General features: G+C 44.0%; 1 protein-coding gene across 3 annotated transcripts in view; it reads right to left on the bottom strand.

Annotated features, from left to right (window-relative positions):
* Positions 1 to 26,596, bottom strand: part of SORL1 (sortilin related receptor 1) — a 164,536-nt gene that overhangs the window by 69,500 nt on the left and 68,440 nt on the right. For all 3 annotated transcript variants that reach the window (XM_081541638.1, XM_081541637.1, XM_081541636.1), the window contains exons 12-18: positions 23,377 to 23,465; positions 12,037 to 12,215; positions 10,281 to 10,467; positions 6,933 to 7,061; positions 6,043 to 6,128; positions 1,777 to 1,949; positions 570 to 701 (exon numbers count right to left, since the gene is read on the bottom strand). In XM_081541638.1, coding sequence (XP_081397764.1) covers positions 570 to 701; positions 1,777 to 1,949; positions 6,043 to 6,128; positions 6,933 to 7,061; positions 10,281 to 10,467; positions 12,037 to 12,215; positions 23,377 to 23,465 — 975 coding nt within the window. The remainder of the gene's footprint in view (positions 1 to 569; positions 702 to 1,776; positions 1,950 to 6,042; positions 6,129 to 6,932; positions 7,062 to 10,280; positions 10,468 to 12,036; positions 12,216 to 23,376; positions 23,466 to 26,596) is intronic.

The following is a 26,596-nucleotide window of genomic DNA, read 5'->3' as shown; positions in this document are numbered from 1 at the left end:
GTCATGCCTCCCCAGAAGCCAGTGTAAAGAGGTCTTGAGACGGTGCCCCAGGGCCCCAGCAGGAATATGCAGGAGTTGAGCATGCCTAGGAGCCCATGATCTCTTACCCCTCTCGGCCCTGCAGAGCTCAGGTGCAGACAGGTGAAGTGAGGAGGTGAGAGGACCTACCTTACAGGGCAGCTATGAGAAGTGAATCAGAGAATTCATGCAAAGTGGTTCCAACAGGGAATGACCACATGAGGATGGCAGTCACAGTATTATCTTCATTACACTAAAAGCATTAATACTGGAGTGTGGATGTTACAGCATTATAGTAACGCTACGGTATCACTATCATTACAGTGACTACACTATGCTGCTGCGAGCCCCAATACAAGTGTTCAGGTATCTTAATGAAATCTCTGTTTGACAGACGCAGGCATCCTGTTTGCACACGGGACCCTTTTTCTCTGCAATTCTCAGGGAATCTCCAGAGGAGCTGGACACACTGGCTTCCCCCTGTGTCAAATCTGGTTCCCAGCCCAGCGCCTCCCTGCTTGCTTAGTCACAGACAGCACAGAGGCACGTACCTCAATCTTTTTGAAGCCAGAATCCACCCAGTAAAGTAACCGGCTGAGGGGTTCAAAAGCCAAGGCTTCTACTGTCTCCAGGCCAGAACTGATGATCACCTCCTGCCCCGTACTCCCATTCAAACAGAGGCGCTGAAGAGACAGAAAGAAGAAATACTGTGAAATGCTCACATGACCTCCAGCCAAATCAGTTCCATCGATGGGAACCTGCTTATTCAACTGGCTTGACTGGCAAGGGTGGAGATGTTTTCTATTTGTCGGTATTCCAGATGCATGAAGCCATTTTTCACTAAAAGCATTTCTTAAATGGATTACAGCTTCCTGTTTGAAGCAGGATAACTTAACAGAACCAAGTCGTTTATATCTTTCTGCATCATGGTCGTGAGCACTGGTCACTGAGCCACGTTGTATCACAATAATGAGGTAGAGATGACCAAGATGCATGAGTCTGCTTGCTTTTAAAATAAATGAAACCAGATTGCTGTTATTTTTAAGATCCTGTGTCTGCTTTTTATAGTCCTTCCTCCCTCAGAGGCTCCAAGTCATCAGGTGCTACTGCTTGGACAGCTACGGGCTGCAGCCACTGTCTCCCCCTCCCCCACCTCCCTGTCCCCTCCTCGAATACCCAGGCCTTGTAAAATTTCTATTGGGTTGGAAGTCCAGATAAAACTTGTTAGAACTGCTTTTATAAAAGGATTAAATAAGCAATGAAAAAAGATCAAATAGTTCTCTTTAAAATGCACGAGTCTGCAAGTATGGCCATTTATCTGGCCTGCCCAGCGATCTTTACAGCTTACTTTCTGGTTCATGACTGTGCTCAGAATAGCTGAAGTGGATAATTACATGAACTACAGAGAAGTCAAGAGTTACTATATCAGGGCTTGAAAAGAAGGACACGAACGAGGCAGTGGCTTATGATAGAAGGGACTAAGAGGGCTACATACTGAGCCCTAAAATCTTCCCAGCAGGAAAAGGGAGACCTCACTTACAAGCAGATTTGAGGGCTCCCTCTGTTTTTCCTACAAGGACAGAGGTAGGCAGGGAAAGAAAACACTAGAACAGAAAACTGGAAAGTGTCATCCACTGGCCCTGAGATAAAACTTAAAAACCTCAAATACCCATCTCCTTAGAACACTCTGAAATACGTTTGCCTGGACTCAGCAGTCACAAGGCAGGGCCCCCACGAGCAGACCCAGGGAAGACGCACCTGGATGACGTCCAAGGCCAGGTCGGACCAGTACAAGCAGTTGCGCTCATAGTCGAAGTCCAGGGCCACCGCTGACCGCAGCCCAGTGAGGGGCAACTGCTCGGTGGCCCCCGAGGCCAGGTCGTAGCGATGGATGGACTTGCGCATGGCGTACAAGATGAACTCGTTCTCCTCTGCACAGACACACAAGACAAGAGGGCGGGTGGACCTGGGGGTACTGAAGGGGTCCTCGCACGTCTGACCTACTTCTTTCTCACCCATAAGCCTCAGAGCCATGGATGGCACAAGGCGTGGATCAAATGAGAACTTAGGGACCGTGACTTAGAAGGAGGGTAAAGCAATAACAGTTCTGCCTCGGCCAAGTTACTCAGACATCTATGAATCTCTGCTTTCCCTTGCAAAATGTCTACTGCTACATTTTTTTTTTTTCAAATCCGTGTCCTCCCCACCCCTGCCCTCCATAGTAGGCATGCTCCAATATTCAGCTTCAGAGCTCAACCTAAAACTTTTGGTCACATATGAAAATAGTCACACCACTCAGCACGGTCCTCCTCATCACAGGACAGACCGCATCATGTGGCACCGTAATCTCACTGACTAAGGAACTTGAGTCACTGAAGACTTATAGCTAAGTTTTCTAATCTATTTGCTCACCCATTCAATATTGTTCATAATAACACAGAGCAATCATATCAACCTATTCTATTTTCAAAGTAATAATACATATGTTCCTGGCCACCTACAGAATGTATTACAACACAATCATCATGAAGATTCTACTTCTACTTAAATACTTACACAACGTACATACTATGTACCAGGAATTGTTTGATCCCAGTAGCAACTGTATAATGGGCTTCCCTGGTGGCTCAGACAGTAAAGAATTTGCCTGCAATGCGGGAGACCCAGGTTCGATCCCTGGGTTGGGAAGATCCCCTGGAGAAGAGAATGGCAATCCATTCCAGTATTCTTTCCAGGAGACTCTATGGACAGGGGAGCCAAGTGGGCTACAGTCCACGGGGTCAAAAAGAGTCAGAGATGACTAAACAAGTTTGAGAAAGAAAGAGAACACCTGTATAATGGAAGAACTATTAACTCAATTCTATAAATAAGAAAGCTGAAAACAGAGGCTAAGTAACCCATTCAAGGTCACATAACTGGTAAGTGGCAGAACCAAGAACCGAACTCCAGAGGTCTGGATCCAGAGTCTAAGCTTTAACACCCAAGGCTGTCTCTTGCAATATAGACACCAATCTCTCAAGACAGAGAAACAGAAGTTCAGAGTGCTTGAGAGACGGATTTAATGTCAGACAACTAAGAACAGCAAGAGCTGGTGCTCTTGGTGGTCTCTCTCCCTCTTAGGGACCGGCCTGGAAAACATCTGGAGTTTCCCAAGAGAATGAAAATTAGCAACACACCCGCATGCATTTCTGAGGTGCCCATTGTGACAATATATTGCATCTGCAAGTGACAAATCTGGATCCCTCTGCTGCAAGCCTGCATGGTGATGGTTGGTTTTTTTTTCCCTCTCTCTCTTTCATTCCATTCTTTAAACATATGTTAGCCACCTCTGCTTTATAAAGCTCCAATGTAAATAACGCACTCAAAAACTTAAATCTACCTACCTCTATATATATATATTTTTAACCAAAGGTAAATCTGCCCTCTTTTCCTTTGGTCTCACTTCAAAAGGATCTAAGGTACCACATGATAACGAATCACTCCCTTTGGTTTTCAAGAAAACCAGCCCACTGTAATTCCCAGGAGACCAGGCAGTCAGATGAAAAGTGCTGAGTTTGTAAACAATGCTGGAATCACAGACTTATTGTGGCAGTGCCACATGGAGTTGTGGAGACGCATTCACAGCAGCAAGCCCTTCGCCCCACTTCTCTCCAGCATTGAGAAACCTCCTTCTGTTGCTTTGGGATTTTTTCTTCTATCCAACAGTGCCTTTTGAGTCCAGAAACACCCGCCTTAGGATGGGGTGTAAAGAAACAGACAGCATATTGTGTGTTAGAAAAGAAATAGAATCGGTCAATCCTAGGCATGCATAAGCCCAGCCTAGAAATGTGTGTCATTATTCTAATCTAAAAGGAAGAAAAGTTTCTTCACTTTTAAAAATACTTCCAGATGACCAGATTATCTCATCTTTGCAAACATATTATGGTTCCATGTTAGTCCTATAAAATATCTTTTCCTTTCGTGGTACATTCCTGCCTTTGTTCCAAGCTTTGAAAAAAAAAAAAATTTAGAAGGTAGCCTACCCTACCCTACAACCTTCCCTGGTGGCTCAGACGGTAAAGCGTCTGCCTAGAATGCGGGAGGCCCGGGTTCGATCTCTGGGTCAGGAAGATCTTCTGAAGAAGGAAATGGCAACCCACTCCAGTACTCTCGCCTGGGAAATCCCATGGACGGAGGAGCATAGTAAGCTACAGTCGACGGGGTCTCAAAGAGTCAGATACAGCTGAGCAACTTCACTTCACTCACTACCCTGCAAGGGCTTCCTAAGTGGCACTAGTGATAAAGACCCCACCTGCCAATGCAGGAGACATAAGAGGTGCAGATTTGATTTCTAGGTCAGGTCAGGAAGATCTCTTGGAGGAGGGCATGGCAATCCACTCCAGTATTCTTGCCTGGAGAATTCCATGGACAGAGGAGCCTGGCAGGCTATGGTCCATGGGATCACTGAAGTGACTTAGCACGCATACATGCTACACTACAAATGAGATTTTTTTTCATTTATTCCCTATTCTATCCTCTCCTATCAGAAGAGAAAATAGCTTTCCTACCATTTTAGACAGCTCTAAACAAACTGTTTTGTCCCTCAGTGACATCTTCAGAAATATTTATCACCAAAGTACATGCTCCAGCCCCTTATGAGCGATTACTCAAACCCTGCTCACCCAGGCCCTCATCAATAACAGCTCTCGTGAGGGGACTATCTGAGTATTATCTGCTCGTTTGTGGTAATCTGCTGAAGCCGTGTTCTTTTAAGTCTCCACGGTGAGGGATTTTAATTACTTGGGTAATGATGGAAGATTAAATTAAGGGACTAATGAGCTTAGTAAGAAAAACACCAGGGCGAGCTGGCAAGCAGTGAGCAAGCGAGGGCTGCTCTTCCCCCCCACGCAGGATGAGGCGGTTCTCTCATGATTCAAGTGGCGCTGATGGCTGTTCCACTGGACGCCACCTCTGCTGAGGGAGTCTGCCCTAATCACGTACCTTTCCCGAGAGGCACGAGCAGGAGGGAGGACTCAGAGGGAAGAGAAGCCCTATATGAATAAGGCTAGAAACAGAACGAAGAAAGAAAAGGTGCTAAGAGATCAGCTCTTCATTAAAGTATCATAATTTCATGTGTGCGTGCATGCGTGCTAAGTTGCTTCAGTTGTGATCTACTCTTTGCAACCCTATGAACAGCCCACCAGGTTCCTCTGTCCACGGGATTCTCCAGGCAAGAATACAGGAGTGGATTGCCAAGCTCTCCTCCAGGGGATCTTCCCAGTATATTAAAAATACCTCAACATGAGCCATCACTACCGTATCAGCTTGAAACATTTGGGACATGCTATATCTTGACAGCACATTCACTTGCTCCAAAGGTTTCCCCTAACAAGTCTGCATAAGGATGCATGGTCAAGGAATGGGCATGACGCTTCAGTGATGGCCAAGGAAGAGCATGGGGCTTAGAGTCTGAACTTTAGCTCTGTCGCTGACCAGATATGAGACCTTAAATAAGCTGTTTGACTCTCTCCTCTAAACATGCTTCTTCATATTAAAAAGAATGGAGCTAATAATATCTGCTTCATTGGGTAGTTATAAAGGTTAAATTGATAACACATGGAAAAGTGAATTAAAATGTGTAAAATTCCATTAAAATATCAGTCACAATTATCATTACAAAAATGAAGACAGACCACTTAGCTACTTCCCAGAAAGCCATGAGTCTGTGTCTATGACAAATGGATCAAGAAGCACACAGAAGGCCTATGGGTGTCCCTCAGCACCCCCTCACCTAACATACACCAGATGCCAAATAAACACCTTTCAATGAACAAAAGGGATTTCCCTCCAATGTCTTCCAGTCCTATAAAAGCATAAGGCCTTAAATAAATGTCACTTAGAGACCACGCTTTGGGGCAGACAGCAGCTCTGAGAGGCCTGTAGTCTCTGTTCTTTCTCTCCATTAAGTTGGAAAGGCCAGGTGAGATCACAGTAATGCTTCAACAATGTCTCGACAAGACAAAGGGAAAAAACCACGTCTCTCACCTGCCAAGGGGCACGGCACCAGCTCTCCTTCCAGGCGCACTTCGACATCTCCTCCACTGCAGGTGTCCCCAGAAATCTTCCGATAGCTGTTTCCACCCGCCCCCCCAAAAGCAAGAAGTCAGAAACATCAAAGTACAGTCATGAAGGAACGCGGACATTAGAGCTTATCTATTCATTTTCCTACAGAACAAGGAGGAAGATGTTGAATCACTCTGAACTGCTTCTGTCCGTAAAGCAATTAGGCAGCCCAACATTCTGAAGCACAGTCCTAGGTGAGTTTCACATATACTGTTGACCCTTGAACAACCTGAAGGTAAGGGGCACTGACATCCCCCCCCAACAGGCAAAAATCTGCATAACTGCTCTCTCTCCCTCAAAATCAAAGGAATTCATAAATGACTCACCCAAAGGCAGGAAACTCAAACAGTCTGACGAGAATTGGGACTAGAATCCCAGTTCTTTTGATTCTATGTATTGTAATCACTAATCAACCACAAATGTTTCCCCACACTTAGTTAATTAAGATCTGTAAAATGAAAATATGGGTACTATATTTATTAAAATCCACCTATAAGTGGACCTGTGCATTTCAAATGTGTATTGTTCCAGGGTCAACCGTATCTCTTCAACATGCCACTCTGAAGACATGCCTTGCTTAAGAAGCAACTGGAATTTCAGAGAAGCTTATAGACTTACATTGTTTCCCCATGGGGGGTGGGGTACGGAGAAGAGTTTGCAAATATCACAATGTTAAATGTTGTGCAAGCTACCTGAAAGATGCTAATGTGGAATTCTGTCATTGAGAGTATGAAAGGAACCCAGGTGGTCCCCTACACTCTCCATGCCAAGTGTAGACCTGATGTGTCCTGGACATGGCAACCATGACGTACCCTCTGGTTCTCCTGTAAGTAGAACCCACAGGACAAGGCACGGGAGGGGCGTATGAATTCCCAGAAAACTCCGGATCCGGAACACAAACCTCCAGTGACAAATCTTCACTCATCTTGAAGCCGAAGTCACTGAAAAGACAATGGGCTTGTCAAGGCTGTTGGTTTACACACTTCAGATATTTAAGCACCTCTCATGTGACATCTTGGAGAAGGCGATGGCACCCCACTCCAGTACTCTTGCCTGGAAAATCCCATGGACGGAGGAGCCTGGGAGGCTGCAGTCCATGGGGTCGCAAAGAGTCGGACATGACTGAGCATTTCATGATTGGAGAAGGAAATGGCAACCCACTCCAGTGTTCTTGCCTGGAGAATCCCAGGGATGCGGGAGCCTGGTGGGCTGCTGTCTATGTGGTTGCACAGAGTCGGACACAACTGAAGCGATTTAGCAGCAGCAGCAGCAGGAGCATGTGGCATCTACTCTATTGCCCCACACCAGCTTTATAAATCACTTAGGGACTTCCCTGATGATCTAGTGGTTAAAAATACACATCGCAAGGCAGGGGATGTGGGTTTGATCCCTGGTAGGGGAACTAGGATCCCACATGCCGCAGTGCAACCAAGCCCTTGGGCCACAACTACCAAGTCTGAGCACTGCAACTAGAGAGAGAGCCTGTGTCCTGCAATGAAGATCGCGCATGCACAACTAAGATCCAACAGTGCTAAATAAACACCTACATATATACATATTTAAGGTACTTAATGTGTCCCTTTAACAAATACTCAATTTTTTACATCAGTACATTTCAAAAAAAACTTTATATCAGAGCCATAATTAAGCCACTATCCATGCCATAAATAGACAAAAACGAGACAGATCATGATATCCAAAACAAAATAATACTGCATTTTTTAGCTAGATCCAGTCCCCCACCCAAAGACTCTGGGCCTGCCCTCTCTTTGTTAAAATGGATCAGTAAATGTGAAGTGTTTGCTGCATGTCACCCAGTGAGACTTTCTCCTTGATACTACTGGGAGAATTCAAAGAGAAATTTAAAAGAATAGCCTTTTTTCTAAATTAAGGATTTGCTGTTATTTAAGACCATATCCAGTTACGACCTAAAATCACCCTGGCTTCCTCCTCACATACTTTGGGACTTAGTCCTTTAGTCCATGAGACCTGCTTGTGGGGACCACATCTCTGCCACTCCCACCTGCTAGCCGGCTAAAGCCCTAGGGTAGGAAGCAGGAGTTCCAGGTCTAGTCTTGGCTCGGTCCTGTTACTATTTGTCAATGCCTCAGCTGACAGCTCTGAAATGAGGCAGCTGTAATACGTACTTCCCGAGGTCTGGCCCAAACCATCAACTAGAAATCCAAAGGCATTTTCCATGTTGGTGTGCTTAACCCAAAAGGTTTCATTTACTCTATTACATGTAACACGTACTATAGGGAAAATATTAACAGGGACATGGCAAAGCAGTTCATGTGTATATTACGTCACAGTCCACACCAAACCCTCAACAGAGAATTATTCAGAAGGGAGTTTTATTACTGTACTGAACAGGTCCCACTTGTTAAATCATGCAAATTTTTAAGGAGTGGCTGGTTAAAATCTTTTGGGGGACTAGGCAGGGCATTAATTACTCCAATAGCCAACTACCCTTCATAGGCAGTTTCTTCAAACTGTAGGTCATAAACTAGTGAGCCTGTGAAAGCACATTGGAGGGTCTGGACCTGCTTCCTTCCCTCCCCACAAAGAACAGAAGACTGCAAAACTCATCGTACTTGAAAGTAAGCCTTAGCTCACAAAACTTTTGTTTATATAGATGTGTGCCTGTGTCTACATACACAAATATGTATAGGTAAAGAGGCATACCATAAAATACACTGCTTACTAGGGACTGCAGTCAAGAGTTTGAAAACCACTCTTATTGGCAATGTTGGGGAATATAAAGATGTAAAAGAAACTTTTGATGCTTTCGAACTGTGGTGCTAGAGAAGACTCTTCAGAGTCCCTTGGACAGCAAGGAGATCAAACCAGTCAATCCTACAGGAAATCAACCCTGAATATTCACTGGAAGGACTGATGCTGAAGCTGAAGCTCCAATACTTTAGCCACCTGATGCAAAAAGCCAGCCCACTGGAAAAGACTCTGATGCTGGGAAAGATTGAGGGCAGGAGAAGAAGGGGGCGACAGAGGATGAGGTGGTTGGATGGCATCACTGACTCAATGGACATGAGTTTGAGCAAACTCTAGGAGATAGTGAAGGACAGGGAAGCCTGGCGTGCTGTAGTCCATGGGGTCACAAAGAGGCAGACAGGACTGAGTGACTGGACAACAACAGCAGCAAATTATAGTCTCCTCTTTCTATCAATAATCCCAGGAAAAACACCCATTCCTCCTCCATGGTATCTACATCTTTCCATTTCCCATTATAATTATTTGTGTGCATATTGTTTCTTCTACATTCTCAGGCAATGCCTTAGATATTTTACTCAAGGACTAATGAATAAACAAATATACATATGTATATATATTTACACACACACAAATATATATACGTGCATGCATGTGAAGTTGCCTCAGTCATGTCCGACTCTTTGCAACCCCATGGACTGTAGTCCATCAGGCTCTCTGTCCATGGGATTCTCCAGGCAAAAGTACTTGAGTGGGTTGCCATGGAATGGGTTCCATTTCCTGGGATGTTCTCAACACAGGGATCTAACCCATGTCTCTGGTGTCTCCTGTATTGGCATGCAGATTCTTAACCACTAGCATCACCTGGGAACCCTATATATATATATTTATATAGAGAGAGCAGAAAAATGCTCTCTATATATATAGAGCATAAAAATGGGACTGAGGATAGGAAATTACAGAAAGACTATCATAAGTGTAAAACACTATCTATCTACCTACCTACCTATATATATATATAGACAAACACAAACACACACATCCTTGTTTCAGATAGAGAAACAAATTTCCTTGAAAATAGGGCTCCTAAGGAAAAGGAGTTATCCACAATGGAACCTTCAGCATGCTCCTTTCTTGGCTTGCCCTTGTGGAAATAAATCCTAGAGTAATCTATTCCTACATAAATTACTGCAGCTTGCTTGGGGGAGGGGGGTGTCACACTTCCATCACATCACACGGCTGAAACAACCAAATGGAAAAACCAACATAAAAAGTGCCCAGCACAGCTCCTGGCTCCTAAGAGATGCTTAATAAATACTTGTTTCCTGGGAGTCCCTCCCTCTCTTCAGGGGAATGCATATGCCCCAGCCTGCTGCCCACACTGCTGAGGGACCAGAAGAGCACTCGGTCCCTGGCGTGGATGGAGAACCAACCATTCATAGTCCTCTCGGGTGCAGGAGCAGTTGGACACGACCACCGGCCGGTCAAAGTCTTCTCCGTTAAAGCACGTGGCGTGGGGGGTCCTCCGTTTGAAAACAGTCTTGTGCCCCAGCAGACACTCGTTGCCCCGCTCATCAGATGGGGACCACAGCTTGTAGTCATTCTCCGTGCAGGGGACCCCTGAGGAGGAGGAAATGTAGCATTACAGGCATGCCCACGCGGGGTTTCCTGTCCTGCCTGCCCCGTGGCCCAGCCACGCACTTCCTGGGCCTCTCGTTGCCGCCCAGCTAGCGTGCAGGCCCCTCGAGTCGCCCTGACCTTCTCACTAGCTGGGTCTGGGCAGGCAGCACCCGCCTCTAGTGTCCCCAGAAACACAGATGTCCACTGAGAAAGCTGGGAGGGAGCAAGCCCCCCTGGCGCTCACAGTCTAAACTTCTGAAAGATTTGAGCAGATTCCACAGTTTCCTTTAGAACTAGGTACCCAGAGGTGTTTGTCTCCGGGGAGATAGGTAAAGGCTGGACCCCTGAGAGGTGGCATCACTGAGGAGTACTGTTCCCTGTCAGATTCCCTAGATGGCATCGATGCATCTGTAGTTGGCCCATGAGCAAGAGAATCCACCATCACTGTTTGGAAGGTGCGGGACCTTCATGGAAGGAGGCGGAGAATTGGTCAGACAACCTGGATGGTCACTCCATCTACCCACATCCACTTGAAATTTAAAAAGAGTGGTTTCTACAAGAATTCCAAAGTACTGCAATGTCTATACTGGTAGTTTACATCTTTTTTTATATGTGTCTTTGGTTACATTAAATGCTGCCTGGAACAGATGAACTACTGTCAACTCAATGCCATCTCAATCAGCAAGCATTTATTAAACCCTTACTGACTGTAAGGCTATGAGGCCATCCAGTGGGTAGAAGATAAAGATGCACAGAGCAGGTTCTTATACCTAAAGATCCAGTTGATGAGAGACGATACACAAAGCGTGGCAGACACAAACCTGTAATTCAAGGTGTGAAGAGTACATGTCCACTCTGGACACAGAGGAGAGGGCAGAGGTCTGGCTGGGTTATTAGCAGCCAAGTGCACTGGGTCCTGATCCATGAAAAGGATTTCAACTAGTAGAAACTGAATGGGTAGCCCACGGAGCATTCCAGGCAGCTGGAATGACGTCAGCCACGGCGGAGGAAGCAGAGGGCAGGGTTACGTGGGGGCAAGAAGGAAGGAGGATGCTGCAGAGGTTTACTCTCCCTGCTCACTCACTGGCAGGTCCTGGGCCTGGGCCAGCAGATGGAGACAAGATCCCAGACAGCTGTGAGAGGACCCTGCATCATTAGCAGAGTTTACCCACCCAATGTGCCAAATTGGAACTGCTAGTTTGGAAGAACGGTTTTCAAGCATTTATTCATTTACCTGTTCAGCGCACATACATCTAAACCCAGCCTGTACCCAGGACTGCATAGGAAATGAGGATACAGAGAACGCATGGCCCTGTTAAGAAGTGCCTGAGTAACTGCCTCTGAATCTCTCGTTCACTTACTGCATCCGTGCTGTCTTCTTCAATGGATTACAGACCCTTCTGAGAATGTCTAAGTTGATGTCAATTCAAAAAAGAGAAGATCTATGTATACGTATAGCTGATTCACTTTGCTATACAGTAGAAACTAACACAGCATTGTAAAGCAACCACACTCCAATTTTTAAAAAAAGGTACTTCCATGCAAAGGGCCAAGGAGGCAGGGGCTTACCCAAGGCATTCGTGGCATTGACCTGGAGGATCAGCCAGCTGTGGATGTTCTCTTTGTTGGAGCCGAAGATGGTGAAGACAGTGCTCTTCTCGCCAGGCTCCGTGAGGAGCCCGTACACAAACACTGGCTTCTCCGAGAAGACGAACGTTTTCCAGGTCTCCCCTTCATTGGTGCTGTACCTGCCCAGATGTAAGAACAGGATCCTTGCAGTTAAAGTCTGGGGGCAACACTTTGGTTTCCAGATAACAGTCACCTGTAACAGGAACCGGGGCTCCTTGGGGCAGTGGCCGATCCTGGGATAACGCCAGGGAAGTTTAAGGTTGTGCTAGAAAGCATGGAAATGCTCAGAGGCTGATGCTGTCGATGCGAAAGGAAACAGAAGCCAACTCCACGGGGCTCCAACTGGCCAGGTTGGGACAATGTGAACTTAAAAAAAAAGAGAAATGATGGTAACAGATAATACACTGAATGAAAACAGGGCATGGGTCTTTACATGATAAAGAAAAAAGGGAAGAGAAGGGAAATTATTATATCACAGTACTAACTAATAATTGTTAAAAAAACAATGACAGAATGAGAAAAGTGACTGTGCTGTAACCCCACTGCAACAACCAAGTCAGACAAGATTATCTCTGGATGCCGAAAACACTGGGTGAAAGAATGTTGGGGACCAGGGCATCCACATGGTCTAAAGATACCAACTCACTCACTGCAAAGGAGGAAATGTAATTTACAGTGGATGATCGGAGTTACAACTCGTGCAAATTTAGCAGCACTCGAAGTGGGACAAGACAACCTGATGTCATGTACCTCTCAGATAAAGCGCTGAGGATGACGCATCATCTAGGCAAGAGTCCGTGCAACTGGATGAATTGAGAATATGGAATGTTCTCTGTGACAACTGGCCTGGAATCTTCAAAACATCAAGGCTATCAAAAACCAACCAAACAACCCAAGAGGCAGAGGACTTGTTATAGATTAAAAAGAGACTAAAGACAAATGTAAACCGTGACTGAATCCTAGATTAGAAAAAAAAAAAATCAACAGCTACAAATAATATAGGACAACTGAGAAAATATAACAGTCTATAAGTAATACTTATAGTAATGCCATCATCATTGGCATTGGATGGCATCACCAATTCAACGGACATGAACTTGGGCAAACTCCAGGAGATGGTGAAGGACAGGGAAACCTGGCATGCTGCAGTCCATTGTGTTACAAAGAGTCGGACAAAATTCAGTGACTGAACAACAAAAAAATAAGTAATACTAAGTTCATGATCACTTTCTCGGGTATGATAACAGCATTCTGATTGTGAAGAAGACCTGTATTTATTTAAGATATGTGTATTGAGCTATGAAGGGGTACAACATCTGCAACTATTTTTCAAATGATTTCCCCCAAAAAGGAGAGATGGATGGATGGAAAGATGGCAGACAGGATAAACAGATGGCAAAAGCAAAGCAAACAAAACATTAACAATCGGTGATTATTACATGAGGTGTAAGCGAAGGTAACATGAGTACATTTTTATACAACTTTTCCCATAGTCTTAAAAATTAAAAGTTGGAGGAAAGTGTGTCCTGAGAAAAGGCAGACTACATCAGAAAAAGTGTGCAAGCCCTCCTGGGAAAAAAAGCAGCACTGAAGTCAATGTATTGATTTTAAATTAACTTTTGTATTAAAGAGGAGGAGAAGGAGGAAGAGGAGAGGAAAACGTGCCTAGTATTGGCTTCATCACCCAGCAAGCTGGTGAGATGCTCACCATAAGAAACCTCTTAACTAGAGTGGGTTCAATTAGGGTCACAGAGCTACTGGGTCTCTCCGAAATCCAATTCAAACACAGAACTTTTCTTTCACTTTTCTCAAGTTTTTGAGATTTTACTTTTACTCAGGATCTTAATCCTTGATGTAAATCTTTTTACGTCATTCAATTCAAGCACTTCCTCTTGAGATTACTAAAACTGGTACTTTTGCAAGAAGGCTATGGGTTAAACTGTGGTCAGGGGTGGGGACAGGGCAGAGGGGACTGAGCGATCTCCTCTATAGATCTTCCTAAGAGGAGAAATTCTCTTCAAGCTGACGTGCTTCTGGTTTAAGCTAACCTGAAGCAGATAAGGAGATAAGTTAACTTAGTCTCCTTCTTGTGACAGGGTGAGAAGCTAAAGGCTTTCAAGCTCAGTCACATCTGACTCTTATCGACCCCATGGGCAGCAGTCCACCAGACTCCCCTGTCCATGAAATTTTCTAGGCTAGAATACTGGAGTGGGTTGCCATTTCCTACTTTAGGAAATCTTCCCAACCCAGGAATCGAACCTGTTTCTTCTATGTCTCCTGAATTGCAGGCAGATTCTTTACCACTGTGCCACCTGGGAAGCAAAGGCTCAGTAGCATCTTTAAAGTAACCTGAACCCGCAGAGTCGGTCTATCAGCCAGACACAACGGGAGCGATGCCTCTGCTCTGTGATCACAGTAGAAGGCCGTCTACCTGCATACCACGTAGGTAATTCTGTTGAATAGCTCCTCGAACCCGAGATAACCTCAGGAAATGAATCATCCCATTTCTTGAGAAGTTCCCAGCAGACTCTGACAGCAACATATTACTGAGACTAAAAGCAGGTGCTCGGCCAAGTGCAGCTTTGTACTTAAGAATAAACTGTGCCTTTAGAAAACAGCGCTTTTTCAGAATTCTAGAGAAAAGGCAGTCACATTATAAGCTCAACAGTTAAGAGATCATCTATTCTGGGCTGAATTCTGATCTCTGGAGGAGAACTTGTGTTGGTGAAGTGAATATAACAAGAACCTTGCAAGAAGACAAACCAAGACATCTTTATATTCCTAACAGGCGTGGAAGAGGATGTAGGGCCTCGGCCCTTAGGAAGGGAGAATTCAAAACATTCAAATAAAATACAGACATAATCTCATGGCCAAAACTCTCAAAAAGATGAGACTATATACACAATGATGATAATAATATAACCAAAGATACACTAAATAAGGGACACAGTGGTAGAAACTCAAAACATAAATCCATGGCTCCACAGAAAGGTCCTTGATGAGCTCAGACTTTTAAGGAACATATTCAAGATAAGAAAAGAGTCATACAACCAACGGCAAAAACTTACAGAGCGGTAGCAATCTGCTAATTAATTTTAGCTGTAATTCTTCGCACTAGTAAACTGTAGGAACAGTGACCAAACAGCTCAAGCTCAAAACAAGCCAAAGATAATGCTTCAAATTACCAAAATAATTGGCAGATTAGTGGGTAGTGGGACATGGGTTGGTTACCCAACAAGTTCTATAAAGAATTGGAACGGAGTGGGATCATCCATCTGATGGTTAATGGTATAAACAGCAATGACAGAGAAAAGCAGAAGAGGTTAGTCAATTTCTATGTTGGGTTTATCTTTCTTAAGGAGAATGATCTTCAAACTGGACAAAGCAGAAAAAAAAAAAAGGAAGTTAAAGGAAAATGAATATGAAATAAAGCCCATTTGAGGGAACTGAAAGATTTAAAGGAATGATTGCAAAGTTCCTTTTAGTAATCTCTAAAAAGAACCACGAGAACAGATAAAGATCTCAAAACTAGATGAGAAAAACGTAGTTTTATTTCCCTTAGGAAGAAAAGGTGGTTTCAAGAAGGGATTATGAAACAGCTGATTTGAGAGAACTTAGATACAAAGGAAGGTAGAGATGGGAACACACACAGTTTCACACACAAGTCACAACAAACGAATTGTTTCTTTTTCTCGGGGTTAATTCTTGATTTGAGAACAAGGTAATGATAAGGGTGTTCTTGTCTTCATAAGGATCTTTGTGGCAATGGGCTGAGGGGACAGTACTGACTGGGGAGGGGCGTGCGGGTATTTTCTGGGATGATGGAAAAATTCTCCATCTTGACATGCAACCTTCAGAATGGACGAAATGGTGTATTTAAGGTAAGAGCATTTCATGGTGTGTACAGGATACCTCAATTAAAAACATAATTTAGTAGAACCAGTTTGAGAAGGCTGTCAAAGTATACAAACAGTTCTAGGTTTTCATTAACAGAAATCAAGTGTCTAGGATCATGTGGGTATCAATGCCACTGGGATGTGTGTTTCAGGCTGCTGGAGGCAGATCGGGCCCCCTCATCTTAAAGCCCTGACATTGTGAGAAGGACCCAGGGGAGAAGCTAGAGCATGTAGATTCAGGATCCTACAGCACTGGAGGGAAGGAACTGGGGCTGTCTGCCATGGATGGGAGATGCTCTCCAGAGAACAGGGAGGGGTTCTCAAGCATCTGAAAGGCTTTCAGCAAAAGAGGCAATACCTGTTGGGTGTGTCTCCTGGGAGCAAAGCTGAGCCCACTGCATAGGCTCTCTCCCACCTGAGAACTTCCACTCGTAAGGGAAGACGGATAAATGAATAGAGTGCATGAACACATGCACAACAAATTGTCCCAACTTGAAATGGAAGCTTTTTATTTTTCAATTTGGCAAAGTCTCCATCACTAGAATTACTCAAGCCAAGATTGGGTGATAATCCATCACAGATGACAGGCAATTCTTGCAATGGATGGTAGAAGATGGAACTAGATGATATAATATTACCAGATTCCTGCTGCATATCTATCTCCCTGTGGACATCCCACAGCCACATCAGTTCACCCTGTCCAAATCTGCACTCATCCCCTGGTCCTTCCAGCTGACTCCTTTTCCTCTGCTTTTCTGTCAATGATATGGTCATCTTGACCTATCACCTCCCAGCCCCTGCAAACTGTCTAGTCAAAAAGCAAGTCCTACAGACTTAGTGCTAAAAACGCTTGGTCCCCCATCTAAGCAACATCTCTCACCTCCAGTCTTGGTCCTTGGAAAATTTATGCTCCTGGGGTTCCCTGGTGGCTCAGTGGTAAAGAATCCACCTATCAGTGCAGGGGACACAGGTTCGATTCCTGGTCTGGGAAGATCCCACATGCCTCAGAACAACTAAGCCCATGAACCACAACTGCTGAGCCAGTGCTCTAGAGCCCAGGAACCACAACTACTGAGCCCTTGAGCTCTAGAGCCCATGCTCCTCAATGAAAGAAGCCACTGCAAAGAGAAGCCCAGGCACCGCAATTAGAAAGTAGCCCCTGCTCGCCCCAACTAGAGGAAAGCCTGTGCAGCAACAAAGACCCAGCACGGCCAAAAATAAATACTAAACAAAAATTTTCAAACATTCATGCTCCTCAACCCTGCCAGAGCCATCTTTCTATACAAGCCATGTCTTTCTCCTATTTAAAACCCTTGAAGGGACCCCATCACTTCAAAAGCAAAGTCCAGTCTCTCTGGTAAAGCACATAAAGGTCCTGTGGGGTCCTGGCCCCTTCTCACACACCTACCTCGGGTCTCAGTCCTCACACTTCTACCCTGAGATCTACATTCTATCAACAGTAAAGACCTGCACCTTCCACTGATTCATGCTGGTCTCCCCTCAAGCTCTTTCTGACCCTGGGACAGTACCCCAGCATTGTTATTTACCCTTGAAGTCTCAGCTCAAGATTCCTCTCCTCCCAGAAGTCTGCCTGGCCCTCCTTCTATGGTTCCCCTAGGACCCTGAACTCCCTTCTACTTTATACCTATAACCCAGAAGACCCCATGATGCCTCCCCCAGGCAAACCTCTCCTCCAGGTTCTCTGCTGCAGCTCCTTTCTGAAATACCTAGATAAGAGTATCTGATGCACATTTCCTGAGCTGTTTGACAGATGCTAAAACCACCACCAAATGGAAGATGTTAACTGTGTGTGTGTGTGTGTGTGTGTGTGTGTGTGTGTGTGTTTTCTCAGTTATGTCTGCAGGGCTGCTGTGTGTGCATGTGTTCTCAGTAATGTCTGACTCTTTCAACCCTATAGACTATAGCCCAGCAAGCTCAGCAAGCTACTCTGTCCATGCAATTCTCCAGGAAAGAATACTGGAGTGGGTTGGGCAGCATTAACCACTAATGCCACCCGGAAAGCCTCATCTGGTCTTTATACACTGCTATACTCAAAATGGATAACCAACAAGGACCTACTGTATAGCACAGGGAACTCTTCTCAATGTTATGTGGCAGCCAGGATGGGAAAGGAGTTTGGGGGAGAATGGATACATGAATATGTATGGCTGAGTCCCTCCACTGTCCACCTGAAATTATCACAATATTATTAATCAGCTATACTCCCACACAAAATAAAATTTTTTTTAAAAAATGCTCTCCTGAAATCCATCACAGAGCTCAAGCTTTTTGAGCACTAGTTGTCCTGGACTCCTTGTCCAGTGCCTTACAATAAACACTGCTCTTTTCTTCACCACAACCCAATGTCAGTAGATGGGCGAGCAGACCCAAGTTTGGTTCAGTAACATACTTACTTATTTAATTACCTGATTTTTCAGTATCTTCTACGACAGCTACCATTTATCAGGAATAAGACCTCTTACTCACTTTTCTGCCCCTGGCACACAGAGGGGCATTAATTAATGTTTTATGTAAAAGGAAATTAAATGAATTGCATTTTATATGTGTGTGTGTGTGTGTGTGTGTGTGTGTGTGTATATTTTTTTTTTTTTTTTTTACCCCATTTATCAGTTTCTCAACAGTTAAAAAACTGATAAGAACAGCAATTCCTCTATAACTCAAGGGGCCAAAGAAACCACAGGGGGGTGAAAATGAAGTGGGGGATGACTGTCTGCAGTCATCAGAGTGAGTTACTATGAGGTCAGGTTCTGCAGTGAAATGAACTGGTTATCTGTCACCTCCCACGTTTTCAAACTGTGAGGCTGCTTCCAGAACTTGGGTCTAGAAAAGACAGCTGCTTTGCTGGGCGGAGTCTTTGCAGTGGCTTTTCAGGACTCTCAGAGGGAAACTCTATGAAATCTGAAATCTCCTATGAGGAAAGAGACTTTGGGGAACGTCCAAGGTATTATTAGTAACTACTACTAATATCGGAGAAGGCAATGGCACCCCACTCCAGTACTCTTGCCTGGAAACTCCCATGGACAGAGGAGCCTGGTAGGCTACAGTCCATGGAGTCGCTGAGAGTCGGACATGACTGAGCGACTTCACTTCCACTTTTCCCTTTCATGCACTGGGGAAGGAAATGGCAACCCACTCCAGTATTCTTGCCTGGAGAATCCCAGGGACAGTGGAGCCTGGTGGGCTGCCGTCTATGGGGTCGCACAGAGTTGGACACGACTGAAGCGACTTAGCAGCAGCACTACTAATATCCTTATGCTGACAGGTGAACCGCTGGGAAGAAACAAAACTGATTGTGTCCCTCTTGATCAGACCGACAAGCTAGGGTTTGGGTTTGTTTTTGGTCAGAGTGTAAAAACACAACACCCCTTCTCTGAAGAACACTGATTCTACACAAGAAAGACCTGCAAACCCCTGAGCAGGTTCATGGTGAAAGCATGCTGAACAAAGGGGTAAGTGACTCCCAGAAGAAGTTCTTATTTACTCATTTCAGACACGCAGGAGCAAAAGCAAAGTGCTCCTCTTCTTACTCTCAATTTCAATTAACAACAACAAAGAAAACAGCCTCAGTGGAGAATCACAGCAGAAGCTGAAACAAGTTAACTGTAAACTCTTAGTTAGCTGTGCTAATTAGGAAGAGAAAGACATGAATAATTTAAAAAAAAAACAACCAAAAAAAACCCCACTTAAACTTAATTCTTACATTAAGCAAGGTTCCAACCTCTGTTCCACTAACCTCTTACTAGAGTTAGATGTTACTACTTACTCCCTAGGTTGGGTAAGCTTTGGGTCAGAAAGCCTGTCCCCTGGTCTCTCCCTCCAGCTGGTTCAGAAGCATCTCGGAGCCACAGTGGGGCTGGACAGCTCCCAAAGGATGCCTCAGTAACCTCTGTATCCTCTCTTCTTAGAACAACAACTGGCTCCTCATGGATATTCAACAAATGTTTGTGCAATTGACCTGAAATGATGCCTAACAGAAATATGTTCAATTTCTGTCCAGCATGAACCTGAATTCCTGACAGTCACATTCTCACCAGGTTGCACACATCTGGGGGCCCTCCTCTATGCACATTTGCCTTCCAGGGATTGTCATTTACATAGAGCACCACAGAACTGCCCCCAACCCCCAGAGGTTTATAAGACTGCTATGCTACCCCACCCCTTCCAGTTTTATTAACCAGGAAAAAAATTAAGCAGTGTTGGAACAATAAGTGTGCATGACCTATTTATCGAACAATCAAACATTTACTAAGTGCCTGCTAGCCTGCGTAGAATAGAAATCCTTGTCTACAAAGACCGTGTTAATGAGTTGAGGAATTCAGGCATATGATGAAAAGGTAACTAACTAACAGAGGCAGTATGTGATGAATGCCAAATCAATGAGACAGCTGCTGATAAATGCCATGAGACGCAAAGGAGGGAGCCAAGGCCATGGCTGGCGACACCAGGCTTAGAAGGGTCTGAAGCCCTAGACCAGGAACAGAAGTCCAGTTGAGTCAGAAGGAGCCTTCACTCATGGGGTTTAAAGATCTGAACTAATTACAATAGGATTTTCTGCTTTTCTTCTGATGAGGCTGATAGCAGACAGGTCAAAAGCAGAGCAGCCGGAGAAGCAAGGGGAAAAAAAAAAACCCTGTGAGCAACATACAAATGCCAGGTGGCTACACTACACAGGTTTTGGCCCAGCTCAGACTGGTATTTGGGACACACGCATCTGTCAATAGGAGGCCTGAACATATTCTCAATTTGCAAATGCATTATTTGAACCATACATACAGACACCTCCAAATGACCTGGGCAAACAGAGGGATGCTAGAGCGCCCATCTCCTGCATGTCTACGACCCCAGAGTCATTGTTCAGTGTCGGCGGAGGGCACTGTAATCTTCTGGCAGCAGGTCTCATTTCCTGATCATGTTTTGCTGCAGCTAGCTAGCAATGACTCTGCGTTCCCTGAGCACATATGCGCCAACAGATGGTGTAAGAGGACCAGAATCACGTTAACTGCTTCAGAAAAGCTAGTTTGGAATGCAAATATAGCCTGGAGGAGAGTTAAACAGGGAAAACAGGAAGTGTGTCTCTGCAGTCTGACTGCCACACACAGAATGAAATGTATTCCTAGGCGGTCAAACTACCACGGAAGTCCCCGACCATACTCGGCCCAGAGTGACCTGGATGTCACATTGCGTACTTACGTATCTTAGCACTAGAGGATGGACACCCTGAGAGTGGAGGAAAACATTCCATTTCTCTTTAGACACACATCACCCGGCATCATCAGTGCTTGAGAAATGTGTGAGATGGGAATTAATAAATTAACGGATAAACAGGGACTTCCCTGGTGGTCCAGTGGTTAAGACTCCATGCTCCCAATGCAGGAGGCATGGGTTTGATCCCTGGTCAGCGAACTAAGATCTTGCATGCCACGTGGCATGGCCAAGAGGAAAAAAGAAATACAAGCTACAGAAAAATTAATGGATAAATAAATGACGACATGAATGTGGGAAGCAGGTGCCCTCTGACCGTCCTCCTCTTTACAAACATCAATCTGAACGTGGACACAGCATGCTGCGTACAAAGAGGGCTTCTTCTGACTCCTGGCTCTAAGGCAGCCGCTGACCAGAGCTGTATGGACCAGAGAACAGCCAGGTGAACGGCAGAATGCCAGGACTTTGTTTCTCCCTGTTTCTTGGAGGCCAGGCTGCTCAGCACAAGTCCAACTACCCACAAGGGAAAGAAACCAGCTATTAAGATCTCTTTTTTCAAAACACCCACCTCTCTGTCTTGCTGCTGGTCCTGTTTCTAAAAGGAGTAAAGGAAAAGAAGGCTTTCTTCCTTGCATTAAATGAGATGATTATAGAAGCCCTCTCCTCCTCCTCCAGCAATCTGTCTCATGAATTCAGCCCCAAAACAAGAAGAAGTGACAGCTAGTCTGCCCCAGCCTAATGTTGACAAAATTAACCTTTGTCACAACTCAGACAAAAGTAATGAAAGAACTGGTTCTGATAATATCAGATTCAAGAAGGCAGAGGTTACTAACTCTTGACATTTTTGCTTTTCAGACGAATGTACCGCAAGGAGTACAGAATGTAATTTAAAGACCTGAATGCTCGTCTTGCCTGTTATGAACAAAGCAGGGATCTTGAGCAAGGTACTTTACTTTCTGAGCCTCTGTTTTCTCATCTATAAAATGAAGCCATTAACCCCAAATGTCCTTTGCAGGTCTATCTGTAAAAACCCCAGAACCAAAGGTTATCACAGTAAAAGTCACCTGGTTATCAAATAACATGCATTCCTGAAATTATTATTCATGTACTATTATTAATTATTATTAGTATTACTCATTCTATGAATAACTGTGTCACATACAAAGCTAAGAAAGACAACTTGAAGAACTTCCAGTTAATTTTTTAGTCATTATTAATTTATATTTTATAATATAGAGTTTCACTTTTTCAAATCAATAAAATTATTTCTTTTGTTCCTCTCTGAGATAGGAAGGGCAGATTTTCAGTCCCACTTTATAAACAAGAAAAGTTTAAATAATTTCCTTAGTCACAAATTGTGCACTCAATAACCTAGTGAAACAAATAATCCACTTATAATCACAGAGTTAAATTTCTGGAAGAACAGTATGATGTGAAAAAGCTTCATCAAAAAATCCAGAAATTAATCATACTAAGTGAAGTAAGCCAAAGAGAGAAAGATAAATATTGAATGATATCACTTATACCTAGAATCTAAAAATGATACCAAAATGATACCAAAAATGAACTTATTTACAAGACAGAAACGAACTCACAGACACAGAAAACAAATTTATAGTTCCCAAAGCAGGGGCAGGGATAAATTAGGACCTTGGGATTAAAATACACACACTACTATGCATAAAATAAACAAGGACCTACTGCATAGCACAGGCAACTATACAGTAAGTCCCCTACATACAAACCTTCAAGTTGTGAACTTTCAAAGATGTGAAAATGCACGTGGTTCCAACAAGGAACCAGAACCTCAGCCATCAACGTAAGGCATGAATGAAACTGCAGCTTGCCCTCCGTCTCCTCCTGCTGATGATGCTAACACAGCCAATTGTGTTAGTTGGGTATACCGAGGCTAACTTTGCTGGACTTAGGAACAAATTGCTCTCAGAACATGCAACTTATTCATATGTAGGGGGACTACTGTACTCACTATTTTATAACACCCTATAATGGAAGAGAATATAAAAAAGAATATATATAGATTTATATATATGTATATATGTATAACTGACCACTCTGCTGTACACCTGAAACTAACACAACATTGTCAATCAATCAACTGTATTCCAATAACATTTTTTTAAGGCTCCATGGAGACACTTACTTCAGCTCGTTGGTTTCCATGCCCTGGGCAATGGCCATGATGATGCCGCCATGGTCCCCCCACGTGTAGTAATGAGGTCCAGGAAGAGCCTGGAGAGACAGACAGAAAGTCAGCGCTCACGCCACTGTCTGGGAGGTGGCCAGGAAGAAACTGCACACCTTACACACATGCACACACACACAGGCACACACACAGCAGGGATGTCACCACCTGAATACAAATTTTCATTCCCAGAGCACTTCACGTCCATTATCTCACCTGCTCCACAGAGCCCCAGGGATGAACAGAGCAGGTACTCACATCCCAATTTTGTAATTTCATTTATATATACCCAGCTGCACTGGGTCTCCGTTGCTGCACATGGGCTTTCTCTAGTTGCAGTGAGCGGCAGGGTTACTCTCTAGTTGTGGTGGGTGGGCTTTTCATTGGGGTGGCATGCGGGCTCAATAGTTGTGGCGCACAGGCTTAAGTTGCCCCAAGGCATATGGAATATTCCCAGACCAGGGATTGAACCTGGGTCCCCTGCATTGGACGGTGTATTCTTAACCAGTAGACCATCAGAGAAGTCCCCAATTTTTTTTTTTTGCCAAATGAAAAAAACTAGAGTTTCTATTAAAAGTAGCAGACTATAAACAGCAAAGGTAGGAATCAAACTCAAATCTCTGACCTTCACCAAACTGTGATTAAAAATTAACCAACTAGGGACTGCTCTGGTGGTCTAGTGGTTAAGGATCTGCCTTCCAATGCAGAGGACACAGGTCTGATCCCTGATGAGGCAACTAAGATCCTACATGCTGAGGGGCAACTAAGCCACAACTGCTGAGGCTGCAAACTCTAGAGCCTGTGCACCTCAATGAGACCCAGCACAGCCCCCCCAAAAAACAAACAATTAACCAACTGGAATTCTGGGTCTATTGTGACAGAATAAGCCCACTACAGCCCATCTTTCCTACTAATTACAAATAAAAACCTTTGGACAAAACACAAGAAGACAGCTACCTGAAGATGCTGAAAAGTAAACAAAATCAGGCAGCTTGTGAAGGGGACTAAAAACCTCGAGAAGCCACCTAAATGACTGAGGCTTCCTGGTACACTTTTGCCCCGAGGGAATGCCCCAGCCTAGGATACCTCAGTCCCAGGCAGGTGACTAAAGTATTATGGAAACTTTCTGCTTAAGGAGACAGGAAAATAAGCTCCTGCAGGATGGAGAGAATGTAGATGGAATCCCAGAGAGGGGAGTTTGAGGAAGTAAACCCTCTAATTCTGTGTATAGACTCAGACAGATTTCAGCCTGATCCCTAAGCTGTACATGTGTGGAACAGACCCAAACCAGCACAGAAAAGACTCAGCAACCTGAACTGAGGTTTCCACAGAATGCAAGATGGAACTTACAGTTCGGATCTGAATAGGTTCATTACATGCTAAAACAAAAATTGCCATATCCTCCAGAAGATTTTATTTTGTGTCTGGGATACAATCCAAAAATCACTCAACATACATACAGATCAGGAAAATGTCTCCAATCCTCCAGGGAAAAGACAAATCATGGGTGCCAAGCTCAAGACGATTCAAAGGTTGGAATTACCAAATGCTATAAAACAGTTATAACTGTGTTTCATAACATAAAGGAAAACACACCTGAAATGAGAAAAAGACAAGAATTCTTCCCAGGGAAGTGGAAACTACTTTTTTTTAAAAAAAGGAAAGAATTCTAGAATAGGAAAATAAAATGTTTGAAATAGGAATGTCACTGATGGGCTCAATGACAGAATAGAAATGACGAAGGAATTAGTGAATTTAAACATGAATATAGAAGAGTAAAAGTGATCTATTCTAAAGAATGGACAGAATAAAAGACTTAAAAGAGAAAAGCCCCAAAGACTTGTGGGACAAAAGGTCTAACAAGTATAATTGGAGGCCATGATGAACAGGAGAAAGGAACTGAAGCAGAAAAAATATTTGAAACAATAACAGCTGAAAATTTCCCAAATTTGATGAAAGAGATAAATTTATAGATTCAAGATAAGTGTCCCCCAAAACACTAAGCACAAAGAAAATTATACCTAGAAACATCATAACAAAACTGCTGAAAACCAAAGATAAGAAAACAACATCAAAGTATCTTAAGAAAAATGACATGATACATACATGAAAATGGTAACAAATGATTATAGATTTCGCATCAGAAGATAGCACGTCTTCAAAGCACGTCTTCAAAGCACGTCTTCAAAGCACAGACGCACCTCAGAGACACTGTAGGTTCAGTTTCAGACCACCACAAAGACACAAACCACCATTAAGGAAATCACATAGTTTTTTGGTTTCTCAGTGCATATTAAAGTTATGTTTGCACTAAACTAGTCTAGTAAGTGTACAATAGCATTATGTCTAAATAAAACAATGTACATACTTTAATTTTAAAATGTTTTATTGCTCAACGGAATAGAACAGAAAGCCTTAAAACAGACTCACACATATATGGCCAATTGATTTTCAAACAGGTACCAAGGCAATTCCATGGAGGAAAGAAAAGTCTTTCCAACAGGGGATACTGGACCAACTGAATGTCTATAAGGAAAAATGAGTAGCAACCCTTCTCTCATAGCAGATACACAAATTAACTCAAAATAGATCATAAACCTAAACCTAAAGCCTAAAACTATAAAACCTGCAAAAGAATAAATAGGGGACAATCTCTGCAACCGTGGAAAGGACAAACATCTCAGAACAACAAAGAGCATAAAACACTGAAGAAAAGAACTGATAAATTCAGTTCAGTTCAGTCGCTCAGTCGTGTCCAACTCTCCACGACCCCATGAATCGCAGCACGCCAGGCCTCTCTGTCCACCACCAACTCCCGGAGTCCACCCAAACCCATGTTCATCGAGTCGGTGATGCCATCCAACCATCTCATCCTCTGTCGTCCCCTTCTCCTCCCGCCCCCAATCCTACTCAGCATTAGGGTCTTTTCCAATGAGTCAACCCTTTGCATGAGGTGGCCAAAGTATTGGAGTTTCAGCTTCAACATCAGACCTTCCAATGAACACCCAGGATTGATCTCTTTTAGGATGGATTGATTGGATCTCCTTGCAGTCCAAGGGACTCTCAAGAGTATTCTCCAACACCACAGTTCAAAACCATCAATTCTGCCGCGCGCAGCTTTCTTCACCGTCCAACTCTCACATCCATACATGACCACTGGAAAAACCATAGCCTTGAC

Source organism: Giraffa tippelskirchi, chromosome 11 (assembly GCF_054371585.1).
Source record: "Giraffa tippelskirchi isolate mGirTip1 chromosome 11, T2T-mGirTip1v1.2.pri, whole genome shotgun sequence".
Classification (NCBI taxonomy): domain Eukaryota; kingdom Metazoa; phylum Chordata; class Mammalia; order Artiodactyla; family Giraffidae; genus Giraffa; species Giraffa tippelskirchi.
This window is presented reverse-complemented; position numbering and strand designations above follow the sequence as displayed.